We start from the raw sequence: 22,717 nt of genomic DNA, 5'->3' as shown, positions 1-22,717 counted from the left end.
CTAGGCAGCTTCCTTTTACTGATTTTTTTCTAAGCCGAGAGTCCATCTGCTTTCAGCAAATTACACTCCAACTTACGCATCAATTCCTTTTAATGCTTACACTTCAAATGACAATTCAAACCCTTTCAAGTCTCAGGTCTTCACCTGTTAACAAAAAAACTCCCACTGTTCATACACAATTTACCCCAACTGCTTTCAGTACTTACACATCAGTGGCTTTTTTTTTTAGTTTTTCCAATTTAATTGCTACTTCCAGCTCAGTTCATCAACTACACTTCATTCAGTACCAACACTTAAACTGAAACTTCAGCTTCTTTCAGCACTGACACCTTCACTGCCATTTCTCAGCTTGTTTCACTAATTAAATCATCACTGCTACTTCAACTTTTTCAGAATTGCTGACGGTTTAAACTGCAAATTTTCTGCTGTGAACCACGGAAAGCATTTTCAACAACAAGATTCTATTCTGCCACAGATATACAGGCCTGCAGTTTCATTTACAGAAAATAATTCACATTAAATATTAAACAATAAATCCCAATGTTACATGGCTATTTCTGAAACTGAGGACAGTTTGGTGCTTTGGAAATGAACTGTTGCTGTAACATCTGATGATTACAAGTGTTACGTTTCTAAAAGGGAAATGCTCGATAGTCTGAACTGTGGCCACGCTATGCGATCAGACAATACCACAACATGCCCAGGACAGAATCCCCCCACTATTGGTTTACTGCTAAGGCCAATTACAGTGGACCTGAGCTGTGGCAAGAGGCCAGTAGCTGCAGGCAGCCATGAAGTTGAGCTGAATAAAGAGAGTGAAAGAAACTGAGAGTCTGTAACAGAGATGAAAGAAAGTGAGCGCCTCAGTATTCAGTGCGAGTAATCAGTCATCTCTCTCTGCATCTATCTTTATCCTCAACCAAATCTGCTTTCATTGCCTCATACACTTATCCTTGACGGGAATAGCAGTCACGCACACACTCAGACATTCAGGCACACACGCACATACACACACACACACATGCCTACACAAGGAACAGAAGTTCATTGTCCACAGAAGTGGAAATTTGCCTTTGGCTTAACGGGGATGATCAAATGGATACAACAATATAACAACACAATTAACAGCATCCTCTGCATGCACAATCACGCACACATTCTCAATACTTTGTAAATCCTTTGGAGCAAAAATAACAAGTATGCCAAGCCCGCACCCATGCTCAATTAAAGCAGGCATTTTTCAATTCTGCACTCTCTCCTGAATACTGTAACACATTCACAACAAGTGCCCTCTTTCAAAAAGCCACAAGCTAGTGCTGTTCCAAGTTCAGATGAGGACTTGGAAAGAGTGAAGTGCTCCTTTGTCTGAAGCCTGGTTAATAGTTAAACTAAACAGTCTCTACACTCCCTCCACTACACCTCCCACTGTGTGAGCAATTTATGGAGTAATTTTACCCATTTACTGTGCAGCTGCTGTTGGCCATTGTCTTCATAATTGGCTAATTTGTTGATCATTTTTCCAACTGAAGGATTAATTATTTTCTTCTCCAATTTTAAAAAATGTTCACAAATACCCACCAGAGGCTACTAAAGCTCAAATTAATGGGTTTACTCTGACCAGCCGCCAAGAATCCATAGTTATGAGAAAAGCAAGAGCTTTTTCCTTTTAAGAGGCTGGAGTTTGATATTTTTGAATGAAAAATGTATTAAACAGTTCAACTAAGAAGGAGAATAGCAGCTGCTCGCCGTTTATAAGTATTCACTGAGGATATGGTGTAGGACTTTGGTGCCCAACATAGGAGTCGCAAAATAAACCTGAAGCTCCTATGATGATCAACACCAAACCCCCCCAAAAACTGCGGCACAAGATTAAGTTTACTGTTAATTTTTCCTTATCATATATCATATCTTCTTTAGAAATACTAAATAGGACACTTCAGACTTCTTACAATAATCAATTTAAATTTGTTTGAGCTCATTAACATGTACAACGTGTACCTAAAGGGCCCAACTCTTCATTGTTTCAATTTAAAGGTACAGTTCAACATAGTAAACATGAAGTTATCTACAGCAGCTGGTTAGTGTAACTGTAAAGACTGGAAACAGAGGAACACATCTAACCTGGCTCTGTCCAAAGATAACAAATTCTGCCTACGAGCACCCCTAAACCTTACTGATTGATATGTTATACTACGTGTGTTTGATTTGTACAAAAAGAAAGTGTAAAAACAACACAATGTGATTTTGATGGGGTGTTATGTGCCCGACTGCTTCTTGGCCAACCATAAAACCACAGCTTTCCATTTTTATGCTTCGGTCTGTGAGAGCCTTAGAAGTGCTGTTAAGCAGATTTTGTTACCTTTGGACAGAGCACGGCTACCTGTTCCACAAGATTTCAAACTATTTCTTTGAAGCCAAGAAAAAAAAAGCCTGGGAACCAATGGTATAGGATATGGTAGTTTCTGAAATTTAACAAGTTGTGTTCACTGATTTAGCAGCCAAAGAGGAAAAAAAGGAGACTGCAGCGTAACCACCATTTATCTGACACTTTTATTCATTTCTCACCTTGAATGCTGTTGTCGACGAGTCTCAGTGAGAAAAGCAATGCAGAAATGATGAGGATGTGCACCTCAATCAATTCCACAGCCTTCCTTTTGCTAATCAAACTAACTGCCAAAAAAGCCCTTTTGGCAGCTACGGTTGGACATCAACCTGACCACTTGATTATGTTTGCAGCCTTTTGGGCCAAATGCTGCTCTAATATTACTGCCTAATGTAGGCCATATGCTGTTTTCCAAGAAGCCAAGAGATACTGTTTCTAAGAGACCTGACAGGCAGCAAGAGACATCTAGAGTCTAAGTCAGCATCCACAGCGCACTGCACCATGGTTTGCTCAGACTGTTATCAGTGCAAGGCAGCTCTTTGAAAGATGAACAAGGTGAAAGAGAAGCAGCTGCTTTACAAAGACTGTGTAGAATCAGCGCTTCGCAAGTGTTCAAGGTGATCTGACTGACATTAACAGTTGTCTCTTTGTAAGGCATATGTGCCATCCACACAGCTACTGTTCGCTGCGTGTTCAGTAGAAGGAGCGTTTCATTACTGCATAAAGGGACGCACTCTAGAGAACATCCTTGTAAAATTACATAACACAAACTGCACCTTTGATCCAGAGAGCAGATCTAACATCTGTACATCCTGATAGTGGTTATGATAAAGGCCTGTATCATGACCATGATGATGCTGATGGTGTAACTGACTCTGACTCTGGCCCAGCAGCATCTCTCTAAACCTCCCTACATCAATGTGGCCTTTGATCCACTGCTCAATGAAAGGGTGAGAGCATACCACTTAGGGCCGTAGGGCCACTCCTATTCTTTTCAATAACCACTCCCCTCACTGCTGCATACTTTTCTTGAAGGCTACTGACAAAAGCTGTGAGCTTAGGGTCATCCTTGAATGCAGGCGCATGTACTAAACACACACACAGAAACCATATGACCGTGTCCCTGCAGAGAAATGACCTCATTTACTCAAGTTTTGCCTGTAACTTGGTCAGCACACTGATGATAGCTCTGTGGCAACACTGGATTTCAGCACTGTATTATACAGATACAGTGCTAAGCTTATTGGGTTCACTTCCAAGAGGAATATTACCCCATGCACTGACAAGATACCATGAATTAACATTACTTCCATGCATGACACTAATCTTGTCTTAATTATGCAATTAATTCTCTGTCTTCAAACAGTCCATATTTCAAAGGGTTCATTCATGCATTAACGTGTTTTCACACAGTGTGAGCAGCAGATTTTCTTTGACTGTGACTGAGCGGTAATGCTACACTTTGTCTGCGCACAAGCTAATTTGCAGAAGAAACTTTATATGCTGTCAGTGTTCCTTATGTGGGCGTTAGTGAGTGTGATGTAAATACAAATTTAAGGTTACTAGGCCTTTTTCCCACCCCCCTTTTTTTTATTATCGCCTCTGGATAATAAAACCGACAGGCAGCGCAGTGTTTCCCTGCCAACATTTAAATTCCTGGCACAAACTTTCATAACTTTGGTAGTTGTGGTATTACATGCTAGTGCTAACTCGAAGGATAGCGTAAAATAAGAGCAGGGTGAAAATCAAACACTGACACATACACAGAGAGACTAACTGCTAGCTACAACTCCTGCAGGAGTTTTATTTCTCGGTGGGGGGGTTTTAGGAAACCCCATCGCGTTTTACTTTTCCATCACTTACCATCTTCCTTTTCGTCGAAAACTGGTCTCTTTGAAGAACTATTGGCTCCCATCCTCTTCTTCCACTTGCCCCAGTGAAACATTGATGCTCAGATTGCATTCCTCGCCTCTTGAAGAGAAACTACAGCTCTGTGTCGGACACCCTCCTCAAAAGACAGTATGAAACACCACACATTTCACCCAAACCGTGTCCGTTATTTCGCTTTATTTATCCGTTATTTATTCCGCCGAAAATTTGAACACGGCGAGTTAAAGTCTTTTTTTAAAAAAACTGGGGAGCAAGTGTAGCAGATACCGACGGGCTGTGAAATAATTTCAAAGACCGGCTGTTCAGTTAGTTACAGCTGGAGATTAATATAATCACTGGTATTGTTCAGTTGTCTTCCGTAGCCTGCCAGCGAAACCGAGAGACTTATGTTTGTCGGGGCTGAGAGTAAGAGCTGCGTCGATTTGACACAGTTAGCTAAAACTAAACAGGAAGTCAAACGGTTTTGCATTGGAAATAAAAGCACACAGTCCCCTCAAATTGGTAGACGCTGCTTGTGGCAATCATATCGATCAATTGGAGAACTTATAACGCAAGCAGTATGTGAACTCAGATTAAAAGCTACATTGATTAAATTGATCAGTTAATTTAAATTTTATTAAAGGGATGCATAGTCCAGTTCAATACATTTTGATAATAGAGTTAGTGTAGGAGAATAAACCTACATAAAAACAATGGGACATGCAAAATTCATTTATCAGTGATTAAATGCAGTCTTGACAAAATAATATATTTAAGAGAATGACTTTGATATCTGTCAAAATATCACGTTTTCCACTGTGGCCTCTAGACTATTGAGCAAAAAAAGTAGTCTTAGTGGAACTGAAAAGATGAGACTTTTATATTGAAAATAGAAACCGGAAGCTCCTCCTAAGTTTTCTGACTAACTTGACACTTGTGAGAGTAGTGTGACAGTTGCTGGCCAGTGACTGTATTCGACGTAGCTCTGTATCACGGACTGTCATGCATATCAACACAGAAGGACCAGCCTCTGTAGGTGAAGCTGAGTAAAAACCGGAGGGTTTTCGTTGCTTGTTAGCAGCAGAGAACTGCTGCTACTGTCATCCAGTCCTACTGGACCTCAGTGAATTATTCCACAATCTCATTAGAGGATGGATGGGTGGTGCCTGATCACTGAGGGGGAAAAAGGATTTAACACTTTCTCTTCAATCTACATACTAGCTTTATTTACTCTTGTTGCTGCCCTGTTATACTGTTCCACATCATACAGTGTTAGATCTACAGTGTTGTTCAGTGTAGTTTTGGTATGTGACCTTCTCACATTAATAAAACATGTAATACAACATATTTACAAAAAAAAAGTCTCTGGCTTGAAGCATTATTAATGCAATTCGCTTTGTTTGCACGTGTTCAGTTGCCGTAGCTAATGTTGACCACGTTGCCATGGTTACGCCGTCAAACTCCTGAGGCCGTAGCTTCAAGTTAGCATGATATTTTCCAGTTTTATTTTTTTCTTCTTTTAATGAAGTGTTTCTTTTTAAGAAGACACTGAGTCTGGTTCACAAGTGTACAAGAATGTTTACTCAGATACCAGGGAAGCTAATACGGTGGTGGCGCAGCAGTTAAAGGCATAAGGGGGCGGTAAGTAGTGAAAGAACTCTTTGCTAATTTTAACTAATGTTCGGGAGCAGCGGTGAATGAATAGCTAACACCTGCTTCTAGGCAAGTTAAAATCCCAGGTGAAAGCATTCAGCAGTTTAGACGAAACCTGCCCACTGAATTTGACAGCACTAACTTTCTTATTTTCAGACAAAGGAAGGAAAATGCCGATGAAAAAACACACTTGAACACCCTGAACAGCACTTCCGCATCATTAATACAATGTCCTCCCCAGAGAAGAAGGAGGGGGTTCCAGACCTGCAGCTAAGCTCAGTCTTTGGGAACAGTGTTGTCAAACCACAGGCCCCCCACTTGCTGCCTGAGGATGCTGAGCCACGGGAGCTTGCTGAATTTTCTTCAGCAGAGACGTTGTGTCTTAGCAGAACAAAGCTAAAACATGTTTCGGAAAGTATTTTGAAAAATAGCACACTAAAGGTCAGTTTGTGGACTTTACTATCCGTTTATCAGCCTCTGTGTACCCAGCTGCATACTGATGCTGCAGTGGTTTTCAAAGAAAATATTAGAAATCGTAGAACATTAGGCCAACAATGTAATATGTCTTTCTAATTTATTTGTTCTGCATCATCTGTTAATTCTAACTGCTTGTACCATTTTCAGTATTTATATCTGGAAGGTAACCAGATATCCAGTATCCCAGATTCATTGTTCATCAGCTTGCCCAACCTGCAGTGGCTGGACCTCAGAAATAACCAAATTGTTTCACTCCCTGCTGAAATTGGCTTGCACAGGTAGGCTACGTATGCAACGTCTCTTTGAAACATATGCTGATTGATTCCAAACCCGTAAGCTACCATGGGAGTAAAGTATGCTTATTTGTCACATTCAGAACATTTTTTGATGAATTTATTTTCTGTTTTAGACTTCTGTTAAGTAGCATATGCTCTGAAAACTAAACTAGAACTGTTTCATGAAAGTGTGGCAAATGAGACTGACATGAATATAAATGTCTCTGGGTTTCTTTATGACTAATACATACATACAATACATCTTGTACAGTTTCCCCCTGTTCAGCTTAGGACTACACATGTGCCTTGATCAAGGTGTTGCCCTCACATCTAATATCATCTAATAATCTATGATTTGGTTCATGTAGGTCTCTGAAAACATTACTACTAGAAGGGAATCCTATCTCAGAACTTCCACCAGAGTTAGGTAAGTTGAGTTCAGTCACCTCTACCAGTGAGGAGTGTCTCTTCCCTTTGAAATAACAAGCTGTCTTTCTGTTTCATCAGTTTCATTCATCCTCGCTTGCAGCAAATTTAGATCTAGATCACATGTCATGAATAAGTAGCAGTTACTAGTAGAAAAGACATACAATATGGTTGAAAAACTTATTTGTGCACTCTTGCTCGCATTAAATTAATGGAGGAATGTACAGCATGTAAGCTTTCTCTACTGATGCATGCACTGTAGATTAATCTGAATTAGAGTTCCAGCTAATAAACATTATATTTTATTATAGTTCATTATATGCCTTTTTTCCCCCAGGAAACGTGATTACCCTCAAAGGCCTGAACCTGAGGAACTGCCCCATCAGTTTCCCTCCACAAGAGATTGTGCACCAGGGTCTCCAAGGTATCCTCCAGTGCCTGAGGAGTGCCATGGCCAAGCGACAAGTTAGCATGACAAAGGCCCCTCCAGGTGAATCAAAGGCACCCTAACTTTGAACAGCGCAGCAGCAAGGTGTACAGCATGCACATGCATCCTAGCCATCTGCTCAAAGATAGGACGGCTGGCCACAAAAATAGCTCCTTGCCCTGGTACCAGTTCACTGGTGTGACTCCTGTTCCCTTGGAGACGCCGCGTGCCGTGCAGCTGACTCTTTTTTTTTCACCCCCATGTTCCAGCTCTGCAATATTTTTAGCCAGATGAAAATGATCGATAACCTGTGGGCTCTAAACAGGAGCTCTCTGTCACTAAGCACTGTCTGGAGGTAATCACTGTGAGAAGCCCAAGACAGCCCTCCACAGGAGAGGCTGCTGCTGCACAATGAGCAGAGTCAAACCCCTCAATCAAACGATTTATCTTGCTGCCTACAAGGTTATTAACAAAGACAGGGCTCTGGTCTTGGGGGCGGGGGGGGTTCCTTTCATTTAATAGGTTCAGAGTATGTTTAGTAGATTTGAATACACACCGTTCATTTACATACTGCATTGTCATCAACAGCATAACATGGAATATTTAGTCTGTTTGAGTATAATTATTCTACACGTGGCTTAGATTCTGCCTTATTACGTTATTGTTTAATTCACTCAAAACATGCAGGCTATACACAGTACAGAATTTGCTCACAAAATGCTGGTAAACCTTTGCTGCAGTTGGAAAAAAAACTGTTAATTCTGTCAGTATTTCTTGGTAGTCAGCAAGTTATCATGTGCTTGTGCGTGGCTGTAAACCATGCTATTGTTGCAAGTATTGGCTCTCACCACATCACACTTGTATCTGCCATGGTTGTTTCATTAGTAGAATTGCCAGTTGTGGAGAAGCTCCAGCTGTCAGAGCTGATGGGGTCTAGTATGGAGGAGCAGGATGAGGCTGTGGATGAGGACGAGCTGCAGAGGTTCAAGGAGTTAAAACACAGGATGAACCTACTGGAAAAAGCTGAGCTGCATTCAATAGCACAAGGGGATAAAACCCCAAAGTCATGTCTTCTTCCTATTACCAAAAGGTAAGTAAAGTAAAGGTATTAGAGTGAAAGGAATAAGAGATTTTTGAAGTGGAAATCCTTTTCTTCTGTTAAGTAGTTTGACATTTTGGGATACATGCTTGTTTGCATAGGAAGTTGCAGCCAAGATTCAGTTAACTTAGCATAAAGACTGGAAGTAGGGGGGAAACATCTAGTCCGGCTCTGTTCAAAGTCTGTAAAGCTGCAGCTCTAAAGCCTACTAATTAATTGAGTAAATTAATTATATACATACAACAATGTTTTTAACTATATACATACAAAATACAAAGAGTAAAAACAACAATTCACCATTTTACAGGGGGTTATATGCTGGACTGCTTCTTAGCTGGAACCAGTAAGTAACAAGAGTCTCCACTGGTTACCTGACTGGGAAAGTGAGTTCGTATCAGTTACATTCAGAGCTGCTGGTAGGTAGATTATGTTACCACTGGTCATTACTAGACTAGTTGTTGCCAGTCTTTATGTTAAGCTACACTAACTGGCTGTTGGATTTAACTTTAAATGTAATGGACAGACATGAGAGAGACATTATTGTTCTCATCTCACTCTCTGCCCAAAAGTAAATAAGCGTTTTCCCCAAATGTCAGACTGTTTCTAGTTTCAACAACATGTTATCTAACTGCTCCTGCCATTGTTTTTGTACAATGAATCCAGGCAGAAAATGTATGTCGTTGGGCATAAATCATTTTTCACCTGCTCAGAAATTGAATGCAGTGAAAATGTTATTTGCTATCTAATAGCAGGACAGATGAGGTGAATTTGTTTTGTTTCAGTAGATAACTTTAATGCTGAGCTTTGGAGTTGTGCTGGAGGGCAAAGTAAATGACATGGTACCTTGGAAAAGGATAGCACAACACTTTTTAATGACATTCTTCGCAGAGGAGACCAAGTGATAAAAATCTCCCAAGCTGTCTCCACTGGGACTCAGAGCTCAGGAGAGTAATAAAAACAAAGCATTTTGTTTGAATTTATTTGTCAGGAAAAAAGCTGCTACCAAGGCCGGCATAATTCCCGAGCTCCCCCTGTATGACTCTCAGCACTGGAAGAAGCCAGAGGAGAGGAAACAGGCTGCAATGAAAGAGCTGAAAGAGAAACAGGCTATTCTCGAGCAGGGGAGAAAGTAAGCTGATTTGTGCTTTAAGACTTTTAGCTCAGTATAGTATTGTAAACATCCTGTGGTCTGTCCTACTACAATTAGTCCACTGAATTACATCAGATGAATTACACAGAATATTTCGGACATGGAATACCACAGGTAAGACGGGATGTTGTTTCATAAAGCAGAGCTATGCTGTATCAAACTGGCATTTAACAAACAGTAAGGGATCAATATTATGCCCACCATGTAAAGTCAGGAGGAAAAATCAATGTTTACAGACCCTTTTGTAACCATTTAGAAACAACTGCCCGAGAACCATTTTCCTCAACATAAATCTATTACAGTTCATTGTTATCTGGGTCTCCCTTAGAAGCCAAGAGGCTTTTCAGAGCTGGCGCACACAGGCGAAGATCACACAGAAGAAGAAAATGTCGGAGCACAAGCAGAGGAAGAACGAAAGACAAAAAAAGCAAGAGGTATGTGTGGAATAAATCACCTAAATTTCTACCAACCTTCCAACCACAAGGAGGCAGTAGAACACCGCCTTTGTCACATTGGATAGAGGACTAACAACAGATTGGAGATCATCACAAGAATAATAATTTTGGCGCTCGTGAATGGGTTTTTGGGTAATAGAATAACAAGAATCGATGTCAGTAATCCTCACTGATGATGGTTGGTGCTTCTGAAGGCAGCAAGAGACACCACTGCCTGTGATGGAGCATGCTGTGAAACAGCAGCATCATGTACATGCTGGCATTCACACACTGTAGACATAGACAGATGGATGGTTTTCAGTAATTTAACTGTCAGCTACATTTCAGTGCATGTAGCTGAAGACCAGCAACATCATTAAAAATAATCACAGAAAAATATAGAAAAAACAAACCGTGTTTGGGTAATTTAACACAAGGAGGCCATTGTGTTGCATCTATGCAGCTGTAGCTGTAGGCTGTTTGTAGGATGTGTTGCAACAGTTGTATCATCCTTTATGTGTACTAGCTCTGCACTCAAGAACAAAATGCTGTTGTACATCTCCGTTATCTGTTATAGGAGGCAGAAGCAGATTTAAAACCCATTGTGGAGGATAGCAGTGACACTCCGCAGAGGCAGACGTCCATGCCTATCACAGAGTGTGAGGAGACCAGGTACATGGGAACTCTGTTTACTACAGCCCAAAAACACAATACATGTCATCCTCAACATCATGAAACTTGAACCACTATTAGAACCAGAACCAGGTATGTTTGTTTTAGTTTGACTTGTCAGTTTACCTGTTAGCTTTGATGCTGAACACCCTCATTTTTGAAGGGTGCTCTTCTCATAAGGGAACTCGGTAAAGCGTAATGTTTTATACGAATATTCATCCCATCATTTTACTTCATGACAATCATACTGCACATAATCAAAAGCCTGAAAGTATCCACCAAATGGCATTTGCATGGTTTACAATTGTGAGCCAAGACGATGCAGCTGGAAAGCTAGAGACACCTAGTGGACAAAGAGAGACTGTACACCCATCATAGAATATCAGCAGTTTCCTTTGTTCTTCTCAAACAACATTATGTCTTTGATAAAACATATAACCCAGGTTAGATAGCACACCTTAGTCCCTTCTGTTTTCATTGATAGAATAAATCTTACCTGAGGAGAAAACAAATAATCACAGGCCTACATTTTTAATCAGCTGTCTACCATCCATAAAGACCATGAGACCAGTGGCCATACCTATGCATCTTAATATTCTTGCCACCTGTGTGACCCTCCAGATCGGCCCGTGACTTAGAGCGGCAGATCCGTGCCCGTGTAGAGAAGATGCAGGAGAGACGCAGGAATCCCAGGGGCACGACCAGCGAACAGATGGCAGTGGCAGAGCAAGATGTGGAAGAGGTCAGACCTGTGCTTCATTATTCACACAACTCATCTATATTGAACTCACAGGATATTAATCTGTATTTGTTTGTGTTGTTTTGTTTCTTCCTGTTTGTCATGACAGATGAGGAAGTTACAGATGCGGCTTCTGGAGCGGAAGAGAAATCGGGGAAGAGATCTTGATAATTGTTTTACTATCTTCACTGCAGACACTTGGCCGAGTTTCCTTGACAAGTGACATGGATTACACATCCCTTCTGTTTTGTGCCACTGATTTCATACTCAAAAGTCACTGTAAAGATTAATCTCTTTATGAATAGCCATTGTAATGCACATATCAAAAAATACAGATTACAAGGTTTTTGAGTGAGTGAGTGAGTGTTTTGAAATTTTCCATGGTATGGTTCTTTTTGTCTTTCTCTTTCTGTCTTTATTTGCCTTTGGAATTCTGCAAGACTCTCTAACAAAAACTAGTCACGTTTTGCATTGACCTCCTCTTATTAACGTTTAGGACCTCACACCTGTTCAAATAGGGTACTGTTGCTTATTTACTATGTGAAATGAGGCTATTCAGTTTTTAAAGGTTACATTGGCTCAACAGACACAATAAAAGAAATATATTATTGCCTGTGCCAATACAAAGACTGATTTACCAACCTTGCACTGTAAATAAAACTTAAAATATAAGGATATTTAAGGGGAATGAATGAGAAGTGGTGAAACAAAGGTACATATTGTGCCAGACTGAAGAATTTAAAAAACATTTTACCAAATTGTATATTTAATGCTCTTGTCAGAGTATAAATAAGGTTGGTGGTTGTATGTCTTTTGCTGATTTGTTAAATACAGGTCAGAATTATCTCACTTTTGTGAAAATTTTACCACCGTACCGTTTGGTACACAGTAGAAAATGCATCCACATTCTATCCATTTCCCAGTGTAATGACAGTGTACGTTCAGAGCAAAACGCCATTAGGCTCTCGCTGGGAAAAGTGAGGCATTCCCGAGATAAAAGTCCGTAGTAATGAATGGCATCAAACAAGTCGAAGTGAGACAGAGAAAGGGTAGGCCCTGTCTTGGGAGATTTTTTGCTCCTCTAGCACAGGGAGCGTGATGTCAGCGGTGGCAGTACTGTTGTAATTGACTTGGTGGGGGTGATGGCGTCATTTTATGCCCTGGTGTAGCCTCCTGCTCGAATAGCGAAGGGGAGACGGATCTTTGTCCGACGCGACCGTGGCTCCCTTGGCCGGGATCGAGCACCGCCGAGCCGGACACTTCACCCCGGGAAACATGGAGGCTGTGGCCGAGGAGCTGCGGGCCGGCTCTCGGGTACCTGTCACTATCGATCAAATAGTTAACGATACACTGGTGGTGACGCTCACCTATCGAGAAATGAGCTACACGGGGATATTACTTGATTGCAAGAAGAAGTGAGTGTTATTCCCTTTATTTCCTTTATACATTTATCTCTGAAATTAATTTGCTAAACTCCGCTAACGGCTAATCTACCTTTGATGCTAACAAGTTGAAGCTAGTTGCTTAGCTAGCTGTTAGCTAACTGGGCCTCCATACAAAAGGCTTATAGGTTATTGTAGCTGACAAGTTAGCTATCTGCTAACTTGCTGGCTAATGGCAAACTGATACATCATTTTTGCCCATTATAACATTATCAAATACGTTGTGTTACTGTGGTGCAAAGCTCTATGTCAAGGCAGTGTCTCTGTCTACAGAGATTGTTAATGACTTCTTTAGAACAATAGCTAATGTCACTGGGTTCATCTCTAGCTTATTGTTAGCCTAGTCAAATACAGAGCAGCTAAAACGTATTCAGTAAAAGGGTAGGCCTTGGCTGAACAGCATTTTGTACATCAGTTATGGTTTGGTGTATTTATGCAGGCTGATGGTAGTGCATTGTGTACTAATTTACTAAAGTGATGTTCTGATGAAATGAAATGCAGTTGCTTTTTTTTTTTTAGAAATGGTTTGAGTACCTTGATTACCAGTCACTTTTGATCTCTAGAAACAGTAGAAAATGACTGTAAGGATGTATGTGGGATTTGATTAATCACAACTGTAATGATTTCTGTCTTTTTTTTCTTTTTTCTTTTCTTTTTTCTTTACAAAACCTGGTTCTGATAAGATCCAGTGACCATCTTAGGCTCTGTGTTTGACAGGAAAAAGTCATTCTCTGTATTTGAAGGAAAAAAGACCTTTTCAAATGAGTAAACCATACAAGTGTAATTTGACATATATCAGTGTCGTGTCTAATCTGGCCCTCTTGGTGTGTGTGTCACATGTATAAGCCTTGTGTTGCTCTTGGTGTTGTGCACCTTAAAAGCCATTGGCTTTAGACTATTTATAGACTAGCAGAATCAGAATCTGACCAGCTTTGCCCCTTAGTATGCTTAGATGGTTTTTCATGTGAGAGCTCACACTGTCCTGAAAATAACCCTCCCAAATGGGAAAAGGCAGGCCTTGGAATAACTTAAAATAGGCCTATATTTCAGGCCTTGTCACTGACAGATTTTGACTCTTTCTTCCTTTTCAGCTCATGGAAATTTATTTCCTGTCATTGTCTCCCACAGGTTTTTTAGGCCTATCATACAGGCAGATCTCCACATCTAGTTACACTGTACACAACATGAAATGGCAACAGTGTGGTGAATCATGGCTGGTCATATGCTGCGTCCTTGTCCTGTGCTTAACTAGCACTGTGTGTTCCCTGTCACAGGCTGCACTGTTTGCGCTGTGTCAATCACTGTGAAGACTAATATTCAGCGGCTTTAGGGGTTGCATATAAAAAGGTGAGAGGAACACGCCTCACCAAGAGACTATTATTCGGAGGTGCCTGCCAGTTACTTCTCATGGGGAGGAAAACGGGCTCCCCAAATGTGCACTAATTAATAATCTCACCACACATAAGCCCTGAGTAGACATGGATGCAAAACAAACTGAAATCTCCTGGCTCCTTCCCTACCTCTCTGAATCCCGAGTGATTCATGGGATTGTTTTTGTTCAGTCAGATGTTGGGGAGGGAGGGGGGGGGGGGGTTCCTGGGCATCCTGTAGTCTCTTTGTCTGCTGTCTCCTGACTAAAGCAGCACATCCATGTTACTGTTGCATGCCAGCCACCTCTCAAGTACTCCTTGGCAGGCTTTAAACATCTTTGCTGGTCCCAGAGTATGAAAAGGAACATGTATAATCAGTCAAAGAGAGTCATTGATAATATTGCTCCATTTTTGTGGCCTAAGGCAGCAGGACGCCTGGCTGCTTGCACAGCGAACCCCAACCCCCACAAGAAAAGAATTTTCAGCATACAGGTGACAGGGAGAGTGGCGTCAGTGTGTCCAGTCAAAGTAAAACAAAATGGTAAAATAGGTCTCCCTCCTTTTATATATATATATACACATACACAGACACACACACAGAGCCTGTTGTAGGCCGCTTGTAGGTAGGAAAGGCTTTGCACAGCTTCAGGTGCTCATTTCTCTTTTGGCCTAATTGAAACAGCAAGGATTTGATTTGTGCTGTCCGAGCAGCCTAGTTATCTAACATGGTGAAATACAAGTACGGCATTATAGTATCATTCTTGTGGAAAAAATTGCTTAACTGAAAATTTCAAGAATTGCCTGTCATGTGTGACAAGAATGTTTGTGTTGGCTCACATGAACCCCACAAAGCTGAATGAGACACAAAGTTATTAATTTATTGTTTCTTTTTTTTCTTCTTATTCACCATAGGACCGGGCTCTTCTGTCTGCCAGATTTCACAGCAACACCCGGGGACTGCCCGATATCTAAACCAGGTTGTGAAATCCCAGAAGTTCTGAGTGAGGAGCCGGTTTCCAATTCTCCCAGCCAGGCTTCACACAGACCAAAGGATGAAAACACTCTCCCTGAAAGCAGCATACCTACTGCACCCCTTCCCTGCCCCATACCCACACCAGTGCCAGCTGGACAGACTCCTTACCCTCCTTATTTTGAAGGAGCCCCCTTCCCTCAGCCCTTGTGGGTGCGCCACAGCTACAGCCAATGGGTACCTCAGCCCCCTCCGCGACCAATCAAGAGAAAGAAGAGGCGGACGCGAGAACCTGGCCGCATGACCATGAGTACGATCCGTCTGCGGCCACGGCAGGTACTATGTGAAAAATGCAAGAACACGCTGAATAGTGACGAAGACAGCAAAGATGGCATGAGCAACACCAAGACATCTAGAAAAGAGAACGCACTACAGAGTGATGAGGACGGTGATGACAAGGATATCCCCTCTAAGCTGTCGAGAAAAGAGGATGTAGTTGCAACCAAGGACACTAAAAGACGGGAAAATGGCACTAGCCTAGACAGCAAACGCCTTAGGAAGGACAAAAGGGGGGAATCTGACGGGGAGAAGTTCCACGGAGGCGATGTGATTATCCCACACAGTCCTGTCATAAAGATCTCGTACAGCACTCCGCAGGGCAAGGGGGAGGTCATGAAGATCCCCTCACGAGTCCACGGTTCAGTCAAACCATTTTGCCCCAAACAGCTGATGCAGAATGGCGTGGGAGAGAATGGCAAGGCGCCTTCTGATCCCACCAAGGAACAACGGCACATTCTAGATGCCACAAGGTCTGGCCTCACTGTGTCCATTCCCAAACTCAAACTAACCAGACCTTTCACAACTGTAGGTCAGGACTCTCCAAAGATCCGCTTGGGACCCCCTCAGAGAGAGGGTGAGGAGAGCGTGGTCGAGTATGAGGCAGAACTTGTAGAAGGCAGTAGGAGACGAAGCCCCAGGGTTCCCGGTCCCTGCCTCCCCCACTCTGAAGACTCAGGGGAAGGCAAGAACTCTCTTGAGCTGTGGTCAGGGAGTTCTGGAGAGGAGGCCGAGCGCAGCCACAGCGACCTCACCCTTCTTATTAATTTCCGTAAGCGCAAAGCGGATTCTTCTAGCCTGTCGGTCTGCAGCAGCGACAGTCTAGATGAGTCCAAATCCTTCAGCTCTGACGGCACCTCACCAGAGCTGTGTGATCTGGCACCTGGTGAAGACCTCTCCGTAACCTCATCTTCTGTACCTTCACGGGAGGACTGCAAGACAGTGCCGCCTCTTACGGTGCGGCTGCACACACGCAGCATGACAAAGTGTGTAACTGAGGAGGGTCACGCTGTGGCAGTGGGTGACATTGTTTGGGGGAAGATCCACGGCTTCCCCTGGTGGCCGGCACGTGTCCTCAGCATCAGCGGCACCCGCAAACAGGAGACGGCCAGTTGCGAGGCGCAGTGGCCCCAGGCTAAAGTGGCATGGTTTGGTTCACCCACCACCTCCCAGCTCTCTGTTGCCAAACTATCACCCTTCAGAGAGCTCTTCAGGTCCCGCTTCAACCGCAAGAAGAAAGGGATGTACCGGAGAGCAATCCTAGAGGCGGCCAAGGCTGTGGGTCACATGACCCCGGAGATTACATCGCTGCTTTCCCACTGCGACACGTAGGTTAGTTCACAGCATTTACACATGGTTGTATCACATCTGCTGTTATAGTTTGATACATGTGTCCGTGTGATTTCTGAGACATTAAAAAAGGTGGGAAAGTTAACTGAAAACTAAAAACATCATTAATCTCTCACCTTTCTATTTGAACGTATGTCGATGTGTTCAAGTAATTAATAAATTAATGAAGTCCTTCAGAGAGGCTGCAGCCGACCACTTCGCTGCACCTGGATGTACAGCAACAAATCACAATCAGCTTCATTAAGCACCTGCTTTTGTTGTTTGTGTGGGTTCATTCAAACAGGGCATCAGTGCAGATGTTGAAGAGCAGGCCCCAAAAAGTACATACACTAACAGTTTGCTTCATCACCTGAAAGACACACAGACTGTAGGACATGAGGAGTGTATGGTAAAAAAAAAAAACAAAACAGCTTATTACACAAGTATTTACAAGGCTCCACACTTAAAGAAGTAACAATAGTGCTTCTCTTTTGTGTTATTAAACATCTAGTATGCATAAAATGCTGTGGCAAACTGACTCATCTAAGACAGTATTGAAGAGTTATGAAACACAGAATGTACTTGGTAAGTTGTAAAGGACGAGGACGCTTTGTGCTGAAGTGATTCATCCGTTTTCAAACCACTCCTTCTTTTGAGGACTTGAGGTTGAGAGTTGATAGCTTTTTATCCGATCTGAACCTTATACCAAATCTGCTTTTTAAATCTGAATCCATTCATATGCATTATTGAATCCTTTGAGGTTCAGTGATCAAATTTTGTAACTAACTCCAAAAGATTCAGTTGAAATCTGCAGATAAAACCTGAGAATATGATGGGATTCAACCCCAATTCATCCTAAAAGATATTTCTGTGCCAAATATTCTGTGTACATAGAGTAAAAGAATAAATACATAGCAGCAGAAAATCTGAAATGTTGGTTAAATATTGATCTGACACGTTGAAATAATCCCCTGACTTTTACACCTTATGTTTTCATGAGCTTCATGATCCAGATATGTCCTGGATCAAAACTGTGAAGCTGATCAGCTTCAATTATTGATGTGATATATGAATGAAGTTAACTGGGAGATTCTGACTCCTGGAAACAATGAGTGAAGTTTTACAAGTGATGATTTCTCACTCTGCTGGAGTTAGTGGAGCTGCAGAAAGACTCACTGCTGTGCCAGTGCTGTTACAGAGACGAGCTGCTTCACTCACACATGATCTTTGGCCGAGTTCAGACGCTGGTTTGCAGAGCGTACAAAGACCTGACAGCACCCAGGTTTAATTTTGGCCTCTTACCGGGTTACTCAGAGAATTAACATTAATTAGCAGCAGATGATATGACCCACTGCGGTCACTGTTTGTCATTTCAAGAAAGCGCTGGTCAGTGCCAGCTACAAAGGAGAAGCTGCGACCTGAAAGACTTTTGAGACTCCTGTTTGCTCGTAGGAGTAAGCAGAGAGAGAGAAGATGATCTGTTTATTTCCAATAACAGGAATTTTAACAAATATGTATTTTGCAGACTCAGGTGTGTCTCAGAGCCCTGATTTGTCAGTAGCACTGCATACCCTAATATCTCCTGCAGATGAAATGAGAAGCCATAAAGGCGTTATTTAAATCTACTTGCTCACTATGATAGATGCAAAGAGTCCATCATATTTTTCTCAGTATATAGAATTAGAAGTTCACTGTGAGGATGGAGCATCATGCACACGTGTCTTTGTAAAGATATAATTATCATTAAAGAGTAAATGTGACTCAGTTGTGAAAGGAGTTTCAGGTCATATTACCCAGCCTTCCCTTGCATTTCTATACAACATCAAATCCGATGATGTTCGTGTTGAACTCTGGGGGAATGCGAGCGGAGTGAAAATGAAAGTTCTTCAGCAACCTGCTTATTTAACAAACACTTTTAAGTTGTGCCGTGCCGTGCCGCCCTCAGGGGCCCTGCTACACTCATGTCATGGAACAGTCGCCGTGTTGAAAGGGGCAAAACAAACATTAATGCCAGCTTTAATGAAGGCACAGGCTGTGCTGCTCACTGTCGACAGGAAGAGCTTATTAAAACAGCTAATTTCAGAAAGTGAGTAACCAACAAACAGAGAGCTCTGCTTTAGCACAGCGAAAGCAATACAAAGGTACGGGTCCACTGCGAGGGCATGGAAATATGTTTTCTGTTGTGTCTTAAAGCACATTGTCATGGCATGGGCATGCCAGGCGAGTTCACTGACCCTGTGTAGCCAAGCAGCAGGCCCTCAACACGCACTCAAAGGTTAAATATTGTCTTTGAGTGATATGAGGGGCAGATAGGCAGCTCCCAGCCTCTCTGTTGACTCTGTTAAAGGCTCAGTGGCCAAGAAGAGGGTGGTTGTAGTTGAGAATAAACACAGTAAGGGGTTAAGACAGGCCTATATTTGGTACTTCTTCCAGAGCACATAAAGGAAGCGTTTTTCTTGCTCTGTCAGCTACACAGAGGTTTTAGCCTGCTGGAAAGTAGCTGACGTCGACTTCACACTGCTCCATAATCTTCAGATGACAAACCTGACGTGTCCAGAACCACATCGCTCCCTGTGTTGAGCCTTGTACTCAGTAAAAAAAAAAAAAAAAAAAAACTTCCCTGCTCCGGATAAATGACTTGCCTTGTTTGCTCATTGTCTTTACTTTGTGACTTTGTTCTCACCCTTCCTCTTCTTCTTTCTCTCTTACGTAGAAGCTGAGGACTGAAGAGACGTCTCCAAGGTTTTTCTGAATTCTCAGACTCTGTCATCAAGACCCAGGAGGGAGTACGTGCGGTTGCCACGGCTACTATTTATATGCCGTCTTTTTTTTTTCTCTCTTTTTTTTCCTTTTCTTTTCACAAGGCTGGTGGAAAATGGCCGCCAAGGTCGAGTATCGTTGAGACTGGATAAGGGAGCAAAAAAAAAAAAGGCCAGGCATCTCATGGTCTCCCATGAACTAAACTATTCCTCCTTTTTTTTCTTTTTTTTTTAGATTTAATCATATTTCAATAGAGCCGAATAACGACACTACAAGGACCCGAATGTATTTATTATCTGTAATGGTTTATTATGATCCATTAAGTACACCTTTCTACTACGGTCTCGCAAAACCTCCAAGTTGCTGCTGTCATTACCACGGTCCTCGCCGCCGATGTGTTCGCTACGAGGTCCAGCTCGTCCAGCCAGAGGAAGCCGGTGGTGTCTTCAAAGAACACCCCCACCCCGCCCTGCGGACACAAGACATTTTTACCATGATCTAAAAAGTCTTACCCTGAATCCTCTTACTTCTGAAAATGTGAATGGCTCATGGCTCCATCCAGAGACTGTAGTGACTGTTCCAGCTCTTCTAGCGATCACAGTGTTCCATCCTCGTAGCCTTCTGCGACATTAGTTGGATTTGTGGATGTATTTATGCTGAACTCGGTTCATGTTGTGTCTCTCTTCCATTTCATTTTTTAACTTTAGGAGTGTCACATCGGCGTACTTACCCCTCCAACCCTTTTTGTTTTGTTTTTTCCATGAGAACCATTTTTACATCACTTTAATTATTTAAAGCATCATGTTTAAGAAAAAAAAGCACTTTATCTGTACCTTGGTGGCCTGCTGTAAGCTCACTGTCTGAAACACTAATGCGAGATACAGCCCTGATAGGCAGCAGGGGAGTTCAGAAGTCTTTGTGGTTGACTATCCATGGCCTTGGAGATACAAGAGATACAAAAAAAAAAAATCTTTTTTTTTTTTATATTTTATTCTATTGTACGATTTTTGGGGACACCAGACACAGATGGTTGTGTACACTGTATTCTCGCATTTGACTTGGGTGTGTTTCTCTCTCAGCCTGTCTACTGCACACACTCACACACACACTACAAAAATCCACGTTCAACATTTCCACTGGAGAAACATGGGTGAACAAATGTGTCAAAGCCCCCTATGCATTATCAGTTAAAGCTTTATGAGTGACTTTGGGAGAAAAGAAAACTAACACATGCTGTAAGAATACTGTGAATTCAACTGCTGAGTGTGCTGAAGAAAAGCTCGCTACTAGTTGGAGCCTGCAGTTAGATTGAGTCATCCGGCGAAAGCAGACTGCAACGCTGACCTTTAGTGACCTTTGTGTTGAAAGCAGCACTGTTGGGATAGGGGGAGGGAGGCAGCGAAAGGCAAGAGACCGCGGCCGTCGAGCACAGCCCGGTCTGTATTAAAAACTTAACCGAAGATTGCACACAGTCACGCTCGGCCAACCAGCCCGTCTCCTTTTCTGCCCGTCTGGGAGCTTCTTGTTCAGATGGAGGCTGAAAACTGGCTCCCTGATTGTCGATGAGAGAAGCGCGTTCATTAGGGGAGCAGACGACGCCCTCCTCCCATTTTGATAATCTGCGGGTTTGACTGTTTGTTGTCAAGCCCGGTTAGTTTCCAGGCAGCCTTACACAATGAAGAGTGGGAGAGTCTACATCTATGTATGCGTGAGAAGGTCGTCAGGATTTTCCCGTGTATGAGCAACATGGCTGTCTACTGTTGCCCACGTTGGTCAATGTTATTGGCTACTTTTTTTTTGTTTTCTTTTTTTACATGTACTGTACATAAAATAAAATATACAAGCAATATCTCTGCTGTTGTGGATCACCCTGTGATATTTCTTTTTCTTTTTTTTTTTCCCCACATGTAAAACTGGTGAAGGGTTACTTCACACGTGAAGTTCAGATACTTATCATGAGGATGACGACTCAGCCTGTGAACAGTTATATTATGTTTGTGTCTCTGGACGAAGCTTTCCACATTAAGAAAATGATAATCCTGTTATCAGGATTTCAGCTTTACAAACCTGTTGGTGTGGAGTTTTATTTATCTGTAAATATATTTTTTTTATTTACCAGGAAGGAAGGGTTTAATGAAAGATGCTGCTCTGTAGAATCTAGAGTTAAAGGACCTCACTAGTTTTAGTCCCATACTTCAGACTAAACGTCACAGTGTCTCTGTCTCTGCTGCTTCAGTTTTGACCAGGTTTATTTCAGTCTTTTACTCCAGTCCTGCAGCTTGCTGGAACTGTAATACTGAATTGCTTTAGTTTGACGCTTTGATGCAGTAAAATGCAGGTTTGTCATGTCATCATCACATATTATTTAAAAAGGAAATGCTGAATTTATTCCTTTTATTTGTTAGTACTGGAGGAGCCTCACTACCAGGCTCTCACTCACTGCTACTTTGCTACTTAGCATTGTCGATTTATATATTTACAGGAATAGTGTGACATTTTGGGAATTAAGTTAATTTGCTTCCTTGTGTAGAGTTAGATGAGATGATATCTCACATCTGTCTGGTTTATATACAGCTTCAGACAGCAAATAATTGGCTTAGCTTAGCAGAAAAACAAGCTGATTCACTGTTTTGCGCTTCAGATTTTGTACAGTTTAAACAAACAAGACATGATGTGGTAATTAGTGAGCCTTAGAGGTGCTGCTAGCTGGATTGTGTCACCTTGGGACAGAGCCAGGCTGGTTGTTTCCTCCTGTTTCCAGTCTTCATGCTATGCTAAGTTAAGCTGCTGCTGTAGCTGGAACTTTACAGGACAGATTTGAGAGTGGTATGAGTGTTCTCATCTCAAAACAAAGAAAGAAAAAAAAAGTCAAACCACTGCTTTCATCTTTCCAGACTATCAGCCTC

The 22,717-nt window shown here is 42.1% G+C and overlaps 3 protein-coding genes across 7 annotated transcripts in view; 2 read left to right on the top strand and 1 right to left on the bottom strand.

Annotated features, from left to right (window-relative positions):
* LOC121189653 (serine/threonine-protein kinase 32C-like) overlaps positions 1-4,660 on the bottom strand; it is a 63,639-nt gene extending 58,979 nt beyond the window's left edge. Inside the window, exon 1 of the mRNA XM_041050000.1 lies at positions 4,247-4,660. Within this exon, the coding sequence (XP_040905934.1) occupies positions 4,247-4,328 (82 nt within the window). The 5' untranslated portion in view covers positions 4,329-4,660. The remainder of the gene's footprint in view (positions 1-4,246) is intronic.
* On the top strand, positions 4,327-12,062 carry LOC121189654 (leucine-rich repeat-containing protein 27-like). 4 transcript variants are annotated; one of them, XM_041050002.1, is made up of 11 exons: positions 5,695-5,893; positions 6,062-6,346; positions 6,530-6,660; positions 7,026-7,084; positions 7,421-7,573; positions 8,399-8,600; positions 9,598-9,738; positions 10,088-10,193; positions 10,771-10,865; positions 11,487-11,607; positions 11,714-12,062. In XM_041050002.1, the coding sequence occupies exons 2-11, from the start codon at positions 6,134-6,136 to the stop codon at positions 11,825-11,827; spliced, it is 1,335 nt and encodes a 444-aa protein (XP_040905936.1). In that variant the 5' UTR covers positions 5,695-5,893; positions 6,062-6,133; the 3' UTR covers positions 11,828-12,062. The 4 variants fall into 4 exon arrangements, with proteins under 4 accessions (XP_040905937.1, XP_040905936.1, XP_040905935.1 ...); XM_041050001.1 differs by having other exon boundaries at positions 8,396-8,600; XM_041050003.1 differs by lacking the exons at positions 5,695-5,893; positions 6,062-6,346 and adding an exon at positions 4,327-4,402 and having other exon boundaries at positions 8,396-8,600.
* Positions 12,063-12,662: 600 nt separating this feature from the next.
* On the top strand, positions 12,663-21,662 carry pwwp2b (PWWP domain containing 2B). Of its 2 annotated transcripts, none has more exons than XM_041050572.1 (3): positions 12,663-13,019; positions 15,329-17,050; positions 19,765-21,662. In XM_041050572.1, exons 1-3 carry the CDS (start codon positions 12,880-12,882, stop codon positions 19,769-19,771), a joined length of 1,869 nt encoding a protein of 622 aa, XP_040906506.1. In that variant the 5' UTR covers positions 12,663-12,879; the 3' UTR covers positions 19,772-21,662. The 2 variants fall into 2 exon arrangements, with proteins under 2 accessions (XP_040906506.1, XP_040906507.1); XM_041050573.1 differs by having other exon boundaries at positions 12,664-13,019; positions 15,329-17,054.
* Positions 21,663-22,717: the final 1,055 nt, after the last annotated feature.

Source organism: Toxotes jaculatrix, chromosome 11 (genome assembly GCF_017976425.1).
Source record: "Toxotes jaculatrix isolate fToxJac2 chromosome 11, fToxJac2.pri, whole genome shotgun sequence".
Lineage (NCBI taxonomy): Eukaryota > Metazoa > Chordata > Actinopteri > Toxotidae > Toxotes > Toxotes jaculatrix.
Note: the sequence above shows the minus strand (reverse complement) of the source record. Positions and strands in the feature narration are given on the sequence as shown.